The sequence below is a fragment of the Macrobrachium rosenbergii genome, chromosome 2 (genome assembly GCF_040412425.1).
Source record: "Macrobrachium rosenbergii isolate ZJJX-2024 chromosome 2, ASM4041242v1, whole genome shotgun sequence".
Lineage (NCBI taxonomy): Eukaryota > Metazoa > Arthropoda > Malacostraca > Decapoda > Palaemonidae > Macrobrachium > Macrobrachium rosenbergii.
The window spans coordinates 84,640,779-84,658,072 of NC_089742.1; the positions used below are offsets into that span (position 1 = coordinate 84,640,779).

Genomic DNA, 17,294 nt, shown 5'->3' on the forward strand with positions numbered 1-17,294 from the left:
TAATAGCTTTGTTCTTTAATGTTAATTTCGTGTTTCATTACTTGCCATTTTGCTTTCATGTCCAATTTGATGGTCATTGATGTATTAATTATTATTTAAAAAGAATGATTCATTATTGTGCTCCATTTCAGTCTGACTCCTGATGTATGGATTTTCATTTTCGCTGTCTTTAGCCCTGAAGATGGGATTTGTATCCCGAAACATTGACAATGGAAATAAATACATTTAAAACTGGAAATAATGAAGTTCTGCTGGCCATACTGTTCCTAATATATATATATATATATATATATATATATATATATATATATATATATATATATATATATATATATATATATATATATATATATATATATATATATACATATACAGTATATATATATATATATATATATATATATATATATATATATATATATATATATATATATATATATATATATATATATATATATATACACACATATACAATATATATATATATATATATATATATATATATATATATATATATATAATGCCATAATAACCATAAAATTAAGTACATATAGATGTTGATCCGCTAATAGTCCTTTTTTTTGAGACCGTAGTACGTTGATATAAGATAGTAGGTAAATAGAAAATGTGCACTCTTATAGATACTTAAACTCACAGATGATAACTAAAGTTGAGATGCAGATTGCTTACCTTTGCTCTTCAAGTTGTTTGCTGTATTGCTTTTTACCACTGCTGGAGCAGTATGTTGATATCGTGAGAGGGATGGGAAACTTTCCTGGAAAAGCATATTAATCGGTATCACCCCGTTACTGATAAATCAGTCAGTAAATAATCATTATGCAAGTCGTCTTTTATCTCCAAGCTCTTACTTACTGAGAAACTGAGATGGCATGATGGGTTCTGCAGCAGTGACTTTGTCCTCTACGAAAGTACGATATTGGTTGAAACTCATAAGAAAATGACACAGATAAGCCCAGCACAGATACTGTGGTGATAAGATATCGGTATGGGGACGCTGATACCTTATATACATAATGCCTTGACGTAGGCCGTACAGTTTCATAGTGGAGTCTTTCCCTAGAACAGTTAGGACTAAAGCTTGCGATGGATAACAAAGGATTTCGGGGAGAAACGTCGGTGGATGTTGAACTAAGTCCTTCGGAGAAAGTTACGTCTTCCTCAGGGCCTGGAATGGGATATAGAGTTGATTGTAAGGATTCCTCAGTTTATTTACAGCAGTATTTGCATTGGTAGTGAATGGAAGTTTTTTTTTCTTTATTGGGCGCGCTAGAGTTTTTCATGAAAGCCACATGACGTGGGCTAGATTTTTTGAGTGCCTTTACTTTGCATACTCATAACCTATTCGCCTTTCTGATTTTATCGAGCGAGTCATCACATTATTTAGCAATGGCATAGCAGTAATATCGTAGGTGGGTTAGCCAGTGAGTCTTGAGGTACTAAAAATGACACTGATCGTCGGATTTTACTTAAAGTTACCACATTCGGGGCGTCTCGTCTCTCTTGTAATTCTCCATGAATGATGCCACTATTTTATTTGAAACATTCCAACTTGCTGTAGGAATTCGTAACGAACCCCACGAACGAGAATGATTATTTTACCCGTGAGAAAGTTGATGATAAAACGCAAATTATGAATGATTTCGATAGAAAGTTTGAAGAAATAATAATAATAATAATAATAATAATAATAATAATAATAATAATAATAATAATAATAATAATAAGGAGATCCATTCGCAATTATTTGTCTCAATAATTATAAGCACATCAACCTTTTTTTATATAAAAAGCATCTGTGACTTTCTTAAGATATATGTTGAAACAGCTTTACTCGGGGTAATTAGTGTGTGGGAGTTTTGTCTTGTGATTACCACTCCAATTTCTTTCTTCATTTTACTTCTTAGCATTTTCCCCTTACTTGGCTGTCCAGCTTTTTTACGCTGTCTTGTTCAGATTTGCGCTTCATGCCAGTCTTGTGAGTCTTGATATAACCAAGTGGTCTGGTTAAATAAGAGACTTAAAATAATCACATATATAATTATCTCTTTTTCGCCAAATATTGTTTATTCTCTCCTAACACTCGTTCCCCTTCCCGCAGGGGAACCTGATTAACCCTAGCGAGGTTGCAAGTAAGGAAAAATGCAATATTTGCTGACTAACCCACAGGGGATTCCATGCCCCGAGCTGTGAAGGTTTTTATCTAAGTTCGAATTTCATTCCCCATAGAGAATATTAATACAATTCCACTAGGCAGTATTTGTATCCATACTATACGTGTGTTTGCTCTTGTGTGTGCGTCTCTCTCTCTCTCTCTCTCTCTCTCTCTCTCTCTCTCTCTCTCTCTCTTATCTATATATATATATATATATATATATATATATATATATATATATATATATATATATATATATATATATATATTTATATGTATCTATGTCTGTCTATCTATCTATCTATATAGATATAAATTTCTGACTCACATCAGGATCGAACCCAGGTCTTTCATTTTTGAAGGCAAGGGCGCTGCCCACTATGGCCTAGTGTGCAGCGCCCTTGCCTTTCAAAATGAAAGACCTGGGTCGATCCTGATGAGTCAGAAGTTTATTTCTGTTCTACACGTGATTGTGTTGATCATTTCTATATATATATATATATATATATATATATATATATATATATATATATATATATATATATATATATATATATATATATACTGTATATTATTTGTTATTGCTATATGCTACTTGCTCTGAGCCTTAGCACTTGCTTCAGAAATGGAGGTTTATAATCTTTGACAGAAACAATAGTGTGTGTGTGTGTATATGTTAAAGGATACATCGTATTATCATCATTTTAGTTCCATTGTCGGCCTTATCGTGTTTATTTTACTGTGGTTTCAAATGCAAAGGTTGTCTATTAACCATTCAGTGCTCTTAGATTTCTTTCAGCCACCATAATTTTAGTTTACTTTTAATTTCTTGGCAGACAAGAAACCCGGTGGGATTCCTGGGCAGTGAAATAATTTGACCTCATAGAGCGGATGAATAAGGGAATTCTTAGAAGTGCAAAAGCCTCAGGTAGAAAGAAAACTTCTCATTTTAAAGTTATAAAAGAAGATGAAAGAAAATTTCATATTGATGAACAGGATGAAATTCCAGCCAACACACTTGACTCTGTTGAGACGTACCTTAATTCTGAAGGTAGAGAGCAGGATTTATGAGGAAGGGGAAAATGTGGTGCAGGAAAGTTTCATTCCGCTTGTGTGTTCTGTAAATATGGCACTTGCACACACTTCCGAGTAATTTTCCGGAAAACACAAGTTTAAGTCTTCATTTCGTGGGGTTTATAAAATCCAAGGGTTTGGTTGAAACGGAGAATTCTCTCTCTCTCTCTCTCTCTCTCTCTCTCTCTCTCTCTCTCTCTCTCTCTCTCTCTGTAACTGCATGCAAATACTGATTTCTTAATTCAAGCTAAGTAATTGAAAGACGCATATAACTTTGCCATTTTTTACCGCTATATTACTAAATTTGGCTTTTATATTTTATAGTTGCTCCTAGAAGATTGATATATTTGTTCTTATATTTACTCTTCCATTTCTGTATAATCTTCGTGATAAAAATAGTAAAATATTACAGATTTCATGAAATATATTTTGATATTAAAAAGCGTGGGAGTGAAAGAGAAATAATGAATTGACGACCGCTGGAGGTCATGTGGGAACAATACGGATGTTGGATAAGCAGACTAATTGCCTGATTAAGCTGCCATGAGTTGGTTTCATGGACTTCATGGCATTGTTGGGTGCAGATTAGACCGGGCTAATGAGCTTGTTAACCGGACCCTTGCCTGTCAATATCCAGTGAAGCTGGCGTCGCCAAGTTTTAATTTAGTATTTTAAATTTAGAAATTTCCAAGCGAAGGGGGAAAAGTATATAAAAAGGAGAGGTGCCTGGCATTTTTAATGAAACTTACATTTGGTCAAAGGCGGAAGGGGCATGGGAGAAATTCATAGTCGTTACAGGGCGGCTTCTAAACCTTGTCACGGGGTAACATGTTGATTTAATTTTGACTGTTATACTACGTAACTATTATGTTGTAAATATGCTAAGAATTACATTTAATATCGCCTTAAAGAAACATTTTAATTTCAAATAAATGGTTCAATGACCTGATTTCTTTTACATTATGGAAGAAAACTTCTCACTCTTATTTTCTTGTCCGAAGGCATCTTTAAAAGTTACGAAAAATCAAGACCTTTATAAATCACCGACTTGAAGAATAACAAAAAGCGGATGATTACAATAGACTACTGTGATGATGACGCCGTATTGTCTCTGAAGTTGGAGGCTGTTGCTTTCACGTTAACGATGCCATTTGTTGCGGGCGTGAGATTCATTCCTCCTCCAATGAGGAATCAGAGGTCAAGTGGGATTTTCTGTCTTAAGATTCTCGTTAGAAAATAGGAGGCTTTCTTCCGCATCTCCTCCACCTTTCTTCTCTCTTCGGCTGTTATCATTATATCATGCCCATGTTTTTGTTTTATGAACAGTAAGGAAGATCCTTATGACTGTAGCGGAATGAGCTAGAGAGTAAAATGAAGTCACACTTATTCTCTTTGAATGCCAGAGATAATGCTTATTACACTACTAACACTGTGTTAAAGAAAGTGGACTTCATGCTCCAATAGCGCCAACGGTTAAACAACGAAGTCAAAACCCTCCCGATTACAATAATGATTTTCACTATTAAACAAAAAAGTAGTAATATACCATGTATAATAATCATAAGTATATTCTCAGTGGTGTCAGGTTCACAACTACTGTATATCAGGGATAACCCATTTATCTATCTTCGTAGTAAGAAGGCATTCAAATCAGTATTCCTTTGCGGGTAGTTTTTTGTCTTTAAGACTTACTTTCCATTTTAGACTACGTGTATCACTGGCGGGACTTTATCAGATGGAAATTTTCTTTGATATACAACCTTGCCATGTTTGTTCCAAGTGAACCGATGCTTGGTGGCAGTTGTGTTGCTTCAGGTAATTATTATGAATTGTCTAAAATTCTCTCTTGATCAGCAGCTGACCATGAATCTTAGGTGATCATTCGCCTCTGATGATTGTACAGAGAACAGAGGTCCACACCAGGCGTGTTGTTTATGTAGCAACTTCCCACACATACGGGTCACCTTATATTAGTCTGAGTGCTTTATTTAACATTACTATAATCATTATTACACGTCATTTAAGAGTAAGAGCACTCGTTTTTATGTGTGAGTCAGAGAAAGCTTGTTTATATTTTAAAGCTCGTTAGGTGAGACATCTAAAGAGAAGTTTCTTGAATCCCCCCCCAACCCCGACCTCTCTCCTCCCTCTCTTCCCTAGTATGTGTAGGCTACTGGAAAAATTTTTCAAAGTCTGTTCTCTGATAAATCCGCAGAATATTCTTTAGCAACTCTGCCAGTCTAATGAAGCTTTAAATTTTACTCTGCAAACTTCCGTCGGATTTTACTTTGCTGACCAGGTGTTTTCATATCTTATTTTGTACAGGTTACAATTTGAGACTGCCCTTTAGTTTCATGTAATAACATTCGTGTATCGAAGAAAACAGTTTTATTCTCACTAAAACCAGATGAGTAAAAAGGGGGCTAATTTCCATGTCTTGAAGCGTATCAATTTAGTCTTTTCCAATATGTGTCGCTTATGTTGAAGCGGCAACTTTTCTTCAGAGAAATAAATTGTAAGCTATAAATTGTTACTGGAATGAAATAGTCGCCTTGAATAAACGCCTCGTTTTCGCGACACTGAATAAGAAAAAAAGGTAATTACCACAGAGACTATTTATCGGAGAGCTGCTGCATATGTAAGTAGGTCATTATCTGAAAATTGTTTTTTCGTCGACTGTTTTCCCCTCTGTTAACTCTATAGAATTTTTGGATATTTTGGGTTGTTGTGAAAGATCTAAGTAACGCTCTTTCAAAATACCCTTGTAATAATCCTCCATAGCCGTGAACGACTTTATAGACTTGGAAAATAATAGAGATTATCATTCCGGTTGAGACTACGAATCGGATCGAGTTGGACTGTGTAGTAAAACTATTTGGTAGAATTCGGTGATTCACTTAGTCTTTTTTTTTTTTTTTTTTTTTTTTTTAGTTTAGTCAACGTTAGTAGTTATATTTACGATTTTTATTCAATCCTCAGGTTTTTACAAGAACGTGCGTACGCGCTTATCCAGAACATGCACACTAAGTTGCCCATTAGTTATAGACCGAATTGATGCATTATCTAAATATATCTTTAGTCAAGGAACAGTCATGTCGCGACGCGGTACGGTTCAAAATTAGCGGTGCAAAGTAGGTAGGAAGGAAAAGGATTTCAGAAAACGAAAGTGACTGAATTGTTGCTGTCTTTTTGGAAGAAGTGTTTCTAAGTCGTATTTTCGGGATTTCTGGAAATTTTATCATATCTCCCCTACAAGGCATATAGAAAATGGTTACAATGGCATCTCATCTTTCTAGATAATCATGCTCCCTATTACTTCTGTTTTTTTGTATATGAAATGTCGTAATAATTATTAGTTGTCTTCAAAAACCTTTGCTTTTTCATGGCCCATTACCTGAGAGCAAGTTAAATTGTAAATGTTATAATTTCTAAATACATGTAGTAGCCGCGTTGTCAAGTCGATTACTTTTCCTTTCTATTTTTCAATTCCTATAACTTTTGCAGATTTACATTTTGCTCCTAAGTTTTGAAATCATTACAAATTTGATTTTATTTAAAACAGAAGACTGTGCTCCAAACAGTTTTACTAGGCATCATTTTGTGTCGTTACGGTAATCTTGAACGTCACCTGCTCGATTGCTTGTCTATTAAAATCATATGTTTCAACTAATTTCATTCCTGGAGAGAGAGAGAGAGAGGTTTTGTGTAATAAAGTCATCTGCTTTCTGCTTTCTTTCGTTCGCTCGTTCGTTCGTTCGTTCGAGAGAGAGAGAGAGAGAGAGAGAGAGAGAGCTTTTGTATAATGAAGTCATCTGCTTTCGTTCCGAGAGAGAGAGAGAGAGAGAGAGAGAGAGAGAGAGAGAGAGAGAGAGAGAGAGAGAGAGAGAGAGAGAGCTTTTGTATAATGAAGTCATCTGCTTTCGGAGGGAGAGAGAGAGAGGGAGCTTTTGTATAATGAAGTCATCTGCTTTCATTCCGAGAGAGAGAGAGAGAGAGAGAGAGAGAGAGAGAAAGAGAGAGAGAGCTGCCTCTTGAAGGTGAACATTATTTTGGTCATCAGTTTCTCTTGGATGCTGATCAATAATGCAACTTGCAAACTGACTCTGCTTGCTTCGAGGCACGAGACAAGCATCCTATCATGCATTGATTATACGTACCCACTCTTGTTGATTATCGTGGGGTGTTGGTCTCCGTATTTTCAAATTCGCGGTTTTCCATTTACACGTCTCCCTTATTTTTGTGGTAATATTTTGTTTTCATTCGAATTTTTCACAAAAATTAAAGCTGTTTATTTCTGGTTCTTCTCAGATTTTATGAAAAATCTATAAAGTTCCTTTAAGTAACTTATACGGTTTTGTTTTATACATTTTGTTCATTATATTCAACCTCCACAATAAGTATTTTGAAATATTGATGTAAACTAATAAAAAGACTTCATAAGAGTATGCGAATTCGAAGTAGTCAAACATATGAGTTCTTGAGTTACTGCTTCACTGGCATCAATTTAAAGGTTATAAAATTGGCTTTGGTAGAAGATTGTCGGTCGAAAAAGGAAATGGTTTAGACTTTTTGTTTGCTTTACCTTGTGTGCCATTCCATTGTCTTCTTGTCGTCTAGTCCTTTTCCTCCTGCTCTCTAAAAAGAATCATGAAGCGTTATTTTAAATAATTTTGTTTTATGTTTAATTCTTGTTTAGATAGGATGTTTTATTTTTTATACATCTACATTATGCCTCTTTACCCTAGAGTTAGAAGACGTGTGTCGTCCAACCTTTGAAGTTCAGACGAAATTATCATAACGCAAATCGTGTTCTCATCACATCCTGTTTTACCCTTCGGACTCCCTTGTTCCATGGTGGTTGTCTAACGCTCACCTGCGGTACTTGAGCAACAACAAGCAGGAGATAGAAATTTTTAATGTTGGTCTTGTGTCGCGATGACTTCTTGGTGAGTAACGGATAGCCAAGACACAGCGAAGCTTTTCCGATGATTTCTCACATGTGGTTAAAGAAATGAAAACTTGTTTCTTTCGCCTTCCAGTGAGGATGGATACTGTTTTCATCATGCTAAGGGAATTATAACCAACTGTCTAACCATAATGTTGGAGACAAATTCGCAGCGCATGTTTTTAACGTAAAGAAACGCATGTTATGAATTGGGCTGTAATTGTCTTTTTTTTTTTTTTTTAATAAAGAGGGGGTTTTGAATTATAATGCAAACTGAGAAGGTGAGACCGAGGCCTTGAACTCTGCATATGAAGGATGGTTTATCATGGACGGTATTCATTTGAAAAACTTCAAATAAGTAAGTACCTTTTTGAAAGCCCTTTAAAACCAAACTTAGTGGAAAATAGAGACTCTGATCCCTGTGTAAAGAGAAATTTGGAGATGTGTGATTGCTGCCTGTATGAGAGGTCAACGAATGTGAAACTTTATTATTATTAAAAGGAAATTAAATTCACCCTTTTAATAAAAAAGCAATTTTATACATGTTAGTGAGCGTTGCTTGTAAATGTAAGATTTTCAATTTCGGTACCTTTTCCAGAGGCTGCAGGTTAAGTGAAATAGTTAACAACTAAGTTCCGTCTATTGTTGTAGGAAATTGAAATTTTCTGTAAAGAAGTTGCAATAGTCGTAAATAAGCACATCTCCATTTCAGACACGAAATCTTACATACTCGTGTTATATGCTCTCTTTAATCCTTGGTAAATTCCTATTTTTTTTTTTAGGTCAATTTCATTCTATGACATCATGCCACTAATAGTGTCCCTTACTGTCAAAAATAACTGTTATTGTACAAGAAGGTTGAGACGGCTAGTGGTGACCGTAGGAAGGTTATGCACCCTCCTTAAACTCGGACTCTGGTACCTTCACTCTGCATACATGTGTTTTGGCCAGTGGTGAGAGAGGCTGGTCCCGGGCTGATCGACGGGAGGTCTACACTTGGAGCTTAATACTCATAAGCCGTCGATATTACGTAAATTAGTACATTGATATACGTTGCGTTTGATATAGTACGGAGGATAGTACGGCATTAGAAGTTGCGAGATATTTCTGGGGGGCGGTTGTTGGCAGATGCTCTGAGAATGGCTGATTTCTTGCGATCAAAAATAATTTTGAATAGTATCTTTTGTCATATTAGAACCCTATCATCGTTAAAAATAAGAGTACTTACTCTGTGACATTTTTAGGGATCAAGATTAGATTAGGTGTCATTATCACCGATAACGTTTGCCAGGACATAAGTTGTTGACGTGCCATTCATATCTGGTATGGCCTTGTGATATTCCGCTCCCCCGCGCCCCCCCCCTAAAAAAAATGAGTTGTCGAATTACTCTTTGGATCATAGTATTTGGTCGTGGAGCAGTAGAATTTCGTAATATTTACGAAGGTAAATTTTTTCGGACATTTCAATTTATTTTGAAGTTTACATTTAAGTGTTGCTATTTTTGGGATTTCTGATTAAGCCAAAACATTTTTACATTCCATTTTAACTTCGAGGTGTGCAATCATTTTAAAATATCACTGAAGTTTCATGCTAATTCTAGTAACTATTGTCAACAATTTTTTTTGTTTTTATAAGGTGAATTCGGATATTATCCAACTTTTTTTGTTTAATCAGCTCTCCCTGGGTGAGACGATGTTGGCCTGGATTTTCAGAGAAAAACAAAAAATTCTCATTTGGTGAACTGTTATTTATTTTTGATGTTGAACTGCATTGCAAACTAAAATTCATACATTTTCGAAAGTCCTTGCCAATTAACCTAATAGTACTCTGAAATAAGCCAATAATCTCAACTCAAAGCTAAATGGTTTGAATTTACTTTACACGACAAAACAAACTGAATTGCTTGCTTATTTGTATATATCAGGATAAAAAACACAGTATACATACACTACCATGAACGCGCGCATACAGCATACACACACACACATATACACACACACACACATATATATATACACATACATACATATATATATATATATATATATATATATGTATATATATTATGTATATATATATGTGTATGTGTATATATATATATATATATATATATATATGTGTGTGTATGTGTGTATATATATATATATATATATATATATATATATATATATATATATATGTGTGTGTGTATATATGTATATATATATATATATATATATATATATATATATTATTGTGCTAGTACGTTCATGGAAGTGTATATATATATACACATATATATATATATATATATATATATAGCTATATATATACACATATATATAAATATATATATATATATATATATATATATATATATATATATATATATATATATATATATATATATATATATATATATATATATATGTATATGTATGTATGTGTACACATATATACATATACTAATGCCATATATAGCTATATATATATATACACATATATATATATATATATATATATATATATATATATATATATATATATGTCTGTATATATATATAGCTAGCGTATATTGTGTGTATGTATGTGTATACATACATACACTTCCATGAACGCACACACAATTATATATATATATATATATATATATATATATATATATATATATATATATATATATATATATATATATATTTATCTTTACCATTATCATTGCCTTACGCTGATTTTGCTCCCTTGATTTTAAGCTAGCTGTATCGGAGCTTAGATATTTCCATATTAGTATAGTCTTGAAATAAAAAATCCATCTAAGCAAAGAGGCAATCCTTTGCAATTGTCAGCACTCTTGCAATGTAATACCAAAAAAATGAGGTATTGAGTAGCATCATTAGCAGATTGCAAGGTTACAGTCTCGAATAAAATAACCGTCGAAATTAGGTGTATTTTATGTTTTCCATTGAGTCTTCTCGCAAAATTCTTCAAGCTGTAAAATCTTATTAGCTGAAGTAATAATTAGTAGAGGGTGTCGTTAGATAAGAAATCCGCTTGGTTATTGCGTGCCTTAGAAAATATATTGAATAATTAGGAAAATCAAATATATGATCTATTTTAACGAAAAGCTGAAAACCTTTTTTATTTACCTATTTTTTTTTCAAAGAATCTTGGGTACCGATTACCGAGGGCCTCCGTAGTGGGCTGGTGCCGTCAGTGCACCTGATGCGGTGCACTGTAGGCATTACTTACGTTCTTGGCAGCGTGCCTTCGGTCCCTAGCTGCGACCCCTTTTATTCATTTTACTGTACTTCTGTTCGTATTCTCTTTCTTCCATCTTTACTCTCCACCCTTTCCTAACAATTGATTCATAGTGCAACTGCGAGGCTTTCGTCCTGTTAAACTTTTCAAACCTTTTTGCTGTTAGTTTCCGTTTCAGCGCAGAATAACACCATAAGTCCCAGCGCTTGACATTTGGTCTAAATTTTATATTCTATTCCATTCTATTAAATTACCGAGGGCAAACGACATACTGACAATTTATAATATACTGAAGATTTTTTTCTGTGAAATCCGTGCATTCCGACACCAGTGAACATTTGGAAAATATCTTTAGATATTTTGTCTAATAATTATTGCTTGGAAATTTTTCCTTTGGAAGTTTTCAGCCACAGTTCTTGCATTTATATTTGACCTTTACATTTATTTCTTCTGCCAATGGCCTCATGGATCTTTGGTCTCGGATTTGCTTTTTAGAGTATTCCTTACCTTAACAGAATCCTTTATAGTCTTTCTGTAAAAATGGATTCAGAAGACGCATTAATACAAATCCTTCTTCTTTTATATAAAAGTTTGTTCAAGCGTATGGAAGAAATATGTGTTCCACTTAAGAAAAAATGTCGGGTGGTCTCATGTTAAAACTTTTTTTTTTCTTTACAAAAGGATGGAATATCCTAATCCATTTTAAGCATTTTGGTTTTTCCCCTCACTTTCGGAAGATTTATGAGACATGGTCGTCTATAACAACCATCGCTAAAATAGTTCTTAGCCACGTAAAATAAATCTAATCCTTCGGGCCAGCCCTGGGAGAGCTGTTAATCAGCTCAGTGGTCTGGTTAAACTAAGGTATACTTAACTTATCTGTGCTGAAATAAAGCTTTTGTGGTGGCTGTTGACAACTGCCTCGTCTTTTCCTCTCACAAAGATTTGCAAGCTCTCCGTATATAATCACTTTCAGGCTTCTTGTTCTTCAAAACCTAAACTAATTCATTGTCTTAAAGTAATATGCTTTTTCTTTCCTAAAAAGACGAGTCTTTTAATAATATGACACCCCCCTCTCTCTCTCTCTCTCTCTCTCTCTCTCTCTCTCTCTCTCTCTCTCTCGTCGCAAATAGAATTGCACGCAGCTGCCCCTGCTCTATATATAGAGAACTAATCCGGATATTCGGAGAATAAGGCTGTGAAGATGAGTGTAAATCTTGAAGAAAGATCTTCCAAATGATTGAAAAAAGAAAAGAGTAATCTTTAGTCGTAAACAACGGGGTTCTCTGGAGGAGGAGTTACAGAGACTCGTTTCCAAACATAGGGCCCCACATTATTATTTTATAGCTTTAAAGTTACCCTAACGACCTTACTACACATTCCCGCATGAAGATGCTGAGGATATTATTGTGTCTCGGCTTCTGATCCTTGTCCAGTCATTACACTTCGGTCTTACTGGGCAGTCGGTGGCTGGTGAGGCGTTTGTCTTAATTTCACGCACTGCGTATCAGAAACTGAGATGAAGATAGTTATTCTTTAAGTACTTCTCAGTGTACGGGGTAAAATTAAGGACTGATTATTCTTTAAGTACTTCTCAGTGTACGAGGTAAAATTAAGGACAGATTAGAGACAATCTCAACGAATAATAGTAAAGAAATATAGTGTTTCCAAAAACTTTTTGAAAGCCTGATAAAGTAGGTGAACTTTAGCAGACAATGCAATATACAAGCGCCGAGTGATATTCCTGCAACGGACGTCTTCTCTCATGGAGGACGTCCAGCAGGCAATCACGCCAACTCTGCCCTCCAGAGCTTGTTTCTCCCCGGCCCGTGGTGACGCCAGCGTGTGAGCCACTTAATCAGTCAATCATTCAGTCAATCTGTGGCGGTGGCCTCCCTCCGAGACGCTTCTCCAACCTTTGGCATTCGCACGTAAACCCCTCTCTCTCTCCCATTAACTCCGACCCAGATGACAGAGCTGGTGTTATCCCCAACAAGGACAGAGGCAAGGAGGAACTCGAGGCCTTTGGTTATTTATTATGCCACACAGTACTACCCCTCACTGCCGTCGCCATCGCTCGTCGCCCTTGTCCGTCTCACGTGGCGTCCGACCAGAAGATTCGGATGCGTCTTCGGATCGCCGTCATCAGATGGTCGTCTTTTTGGGTCATCGTCGCTTCTACGTTGGAAGTCAAAGTAAGGAATGTATACATATTTTCGTGAGCGCATGAATGCAGTCGCCTGATATCTCGTTGACATTTTTACTTTAAAATGTCGGCCCCGAAAATTTGTAAACAACCATGTAATACCAATGAACAAGGGAGGTCCAAGTTGGTGGTGCCGGCGGGGCCACTGGTGGCCTTCCTACGAAACACCTGTTGGCTAAGACGACTGTTTGTGTTCGCGCCAGATGTGTCGCGTTCGTTCTTTGAGGTTTACAGTGCGTATTGATTCTTTCGCATGCTATTTAAATTTGGACATTTGCAAGTGTATACAAACAAACTAACGCGTGCGAGGGTACAAGTTAATAAATGTGGTTTACTCGTTTATTTATTTTTAAGTGCATACATTATGGAGGGTATATAAGAAAGAATATTTATACTCGTCATAGAATAAGAGATATATACAGTGATTTTTCACGAGGCATCCTTATAAACTCATAAACAGTAGCCATGACCTTGATTACAAAACGTTTTGACGAATTACATTTTTTTGTAATATTTGCAATTAATTTCGGGTCTGATTGTTTTGAAACTACGCAGATTCACTAAATAGGATTGATTAGAAATAAAGCGCTGAGAACTTCATGAAGCATAAGTCCCTACTGAGCAGCATCATTCCCATAAATGAGTTACGTCGTAATTTTATCTCGGCTGTAAGTGTAATAGACCGCCAATACTGGTGGAAGTGGAGGAGAGAGAGAGAGAGAGAGAGAAGGAGGGAGAAGGGAGGCAGTGATTAAAGAGTAAAACGATTCACCAGGTCAACCATTTGATGCAATACTTAGCATTCTGTCTAAAAATGGAGCCTGTATGTAAGTTTTCAGTGCACAAACTCTTACTGGAGACCCGCAATAGATAAAATGAAGAAAAGTTTATGGGTGACTTTGCTGAATGTAAGTGAATGAGATCACCATCAAGATATCGACTACTTGGGTAGGAAAAAAGTAGCCTCGTCTGATTATCATGAGCTGAGGTCAACGTTTCTGTAACAGATTGTCATTTGAATCAGCAACTTGGGATTAGATTTGAATGAGATATTTCATGGGTTCTTTATAAGACACATTTAATTACAGCTACTCTCTCTCTCTCTCTCTCTCTCTCTCTCTCTCTCTCTCTCTCTCTCTCTCTCTCTCTCTCTCTCTCTCTCTCTCTCTCTCTCTCTCTCTCTCTCTCGGGCACAGAGATACCACTCTGGCTCACTGATGAAGAACCGCGTACCTGGCGAGGAAAGGAACGGTGTGGGGTGGCATCTTCAAAAAATCCAGGATGCCCTTGTGGACTGACGCAGTAGTTAGATATCTGACTGATAGTTTGGTGCCAGAAAGAAAAGGTGGCAGGAAGTGGATGATAAATACTCTGTCAAAACAAAAACAATCCTTCATATCTGAAAAAGCGAGGCCTCGACGAGGTGATCCTCACTCCGCCATGGTGAAACCATCCACAAGAGATTCACAAGATCCATACTCTGCGTATGCGCATGTTTTTTTTTTTTTTTTTTTAACCTTACCTGCGAAGTTAGACTCATGAATTAATAAAGCATTTGTGGGAGTGACAGTTCCCTAAAGATGAAAGCTCTCCACATATATGTGAATGCTTTTATTTGGTATACCTCTATCCACATGTTTATCGGTCATTAATTTAAAGGAATAAAAGACCAATACGAAATTAGCATTTGAGAATTGAACCTCGAACTGTATAGCCCTGGTGAAGTAATTAGAACCCTTTTCAATTTTATCACTAAAATGGAACTTAGCCTATGGTAAAATATTTAGTCATCAGTGACAGTTTTAGTATTTTCATCTCTTTTTAGAAACAATGATCAATTTCATTCTGTATGTTTAGTAAAGCACCAGGTACACTGTGGCGAGAGGCATCTCTCCATTTTAGCGGGAGCAGTAGTAGTATTAGACTAGTAACAGTCCCTGACAATTGCGTTTTTCTCATTGGACCTTCCTGCTTTTGGCTGACAAATCTAGCATAAGTAGGTTGTAAAAGATTACCCGTATACAAACATCCCTCGAGATACTCGTTTTACAGTAAATTTCCAGTCGAGACTTTTTACAGCTGCAACCCCAGATCTTGGCTATGGTTTTGCAAGACTAGTTTTAGCGACAGTTCATTTATTCGACAATGCATCTAGCAACGCGCACAGAAAATAGTTTTGCATTAGAGTTTTTGAAATGTGATAAGTTTCACGTTTAATTAAAGATCTCTCTCCACCATGAGGTTATTTCTTTTATGATAGTTGAGGAAAACACTTGATGTTTTTGTGAAGTTTTCATAAATGATAATCGAATACGTTTATGTTGAGAGTCAAGTAACAGTGACGACGTTTAAATTGCGGAAGAGGAGACCCAGTTTATGTGAAGTTGGACTCTTATTCTTCAGGCCTATTTTGAAATTTTCCTCTCCCAAAGTATTAGCGTTTTTATCTTCGTGTCCCCCGAAACTTCGAGCCAAAGGAAAATTTGTTGCACGAACTTGATGCAAAATTCAGTCGCTGGGTATACAGTATTCCTCTTTTTTTAGGGAGGAGAATGTAAAGTAAACTTTAATTGGGTGACATTCTTGTTACGATCTTGAAAACGCAATCAGATTTCGATGATATTTGGGTTCCGCCAGCGCCGTTTCACATAACAGCTGACGAAGAAGAAGAATCCAACCATGCGGGGTTTCTGTAATATGGAAGATGGTGGTGGAAGGAAATGGATTAGGACTGACTCTCTCTCTCTCTCTCTCTCTCTCTCTCTCTCTCTCTCTCTCTCTCTCTCTCTCTCTCTCTCTTGGGTGGATGTTTTGGGTTGTGTAAACTCATACATTACTATCATCATTATAAGTATATTTCTACTACTGCTGAAACGAATTGCATCATCGTGCAAGGATCCATCATTTTGATTTCTACACAGGTATTCGTGGTGGTGGTGTGTACCTCAAGTGGTTTGCTCTTTGTACACAGTCATACTTCCATTAACGTATGTGTGTGCGTATCTGCTTTTGACCCCTTTGTGGGAAGCGACCCTTTTGTCTTTCTGTTTGCTCAGTTCAGGTGCGCAAAACTGTGCTAGGTTCTTTTTAGTAGTTTTGTTTCGGAAGGTTTTGCAGAATCGTGAATCTCATTCTTGTTCTTTGTTGTTTCTAGGAGTCGTATATCTATGCTATTACTTTGAAATCTTAATTCAGGATTTCTCATCCTGTTTCACAAAAGTTCTTCTCTGCAGCTGGAGTCTGTTGTAGATGTACTAACAACTTCACATCAGTTGCTCTCGCTTGCATTGTTGTGTGGAAGTATTTTTTCGTGGAGTTCCTAACTACTAGGAAGTCTGACTAAAATTTTGTTAGTCTTGCATTAGGTTTGCATTTCTTAGCCACGAGTTATTACCTTTAAGATCTCACATATGAGTTCGTATGCAGAATTTGTTAATTAAAATAGGTGTTACCCAAGGTTTTTACGGGGGTACTTAACTTTGAATTCGTAATTGAATCTTCTTATTTGGCCGTACCTTGTAGCCCTCACTCCTAAGATTTTACCAAGAAATTCTTACTCAAGGTTTATTAGCCTCGAGTTCCTGGTCTTCTTTTCTTACCTTTGAGTTCTTATCTAAAAATGATTACTCTTGAGCTTACTTCAGGTCCTTAGCAAGGGGTA

General features: G+C 35.9%; 1 protein-coding gene across 6 annotated transcripts in view; it reads left to right on the plus strand.

The window, feature by feature from the left end:
* The first annotated feature begins 1,057 nt into the window (after window positions 1-1,057).
* Window positions 1,058-17,294, plus strand: part of LOC136848840 (mechanosensory protein 2-like) — a 704,506-nt gene continuing 688,269 nt past the window's right edge. For 5 of the 6 annotated variants that reach the window (XM_067121634.1, XM_067121652.1, XM_067121645.1 and 2 more), the window contains exon 1: window positions 1,071-1,210. In XM_067121634.1, the coding sequence (XP_066977735.1) occupies window positions 1,105-1,210 (106 nt within the window). In that variant the 5' untranslated portion in view covers window positions 1,071-1,104. Of the gene's footprint in view, window positions 1,211-17,294 lie in introns of all 6 variants that reach the window. The other variant, XM_067121625.1, reaches the window with a different exon arrangement.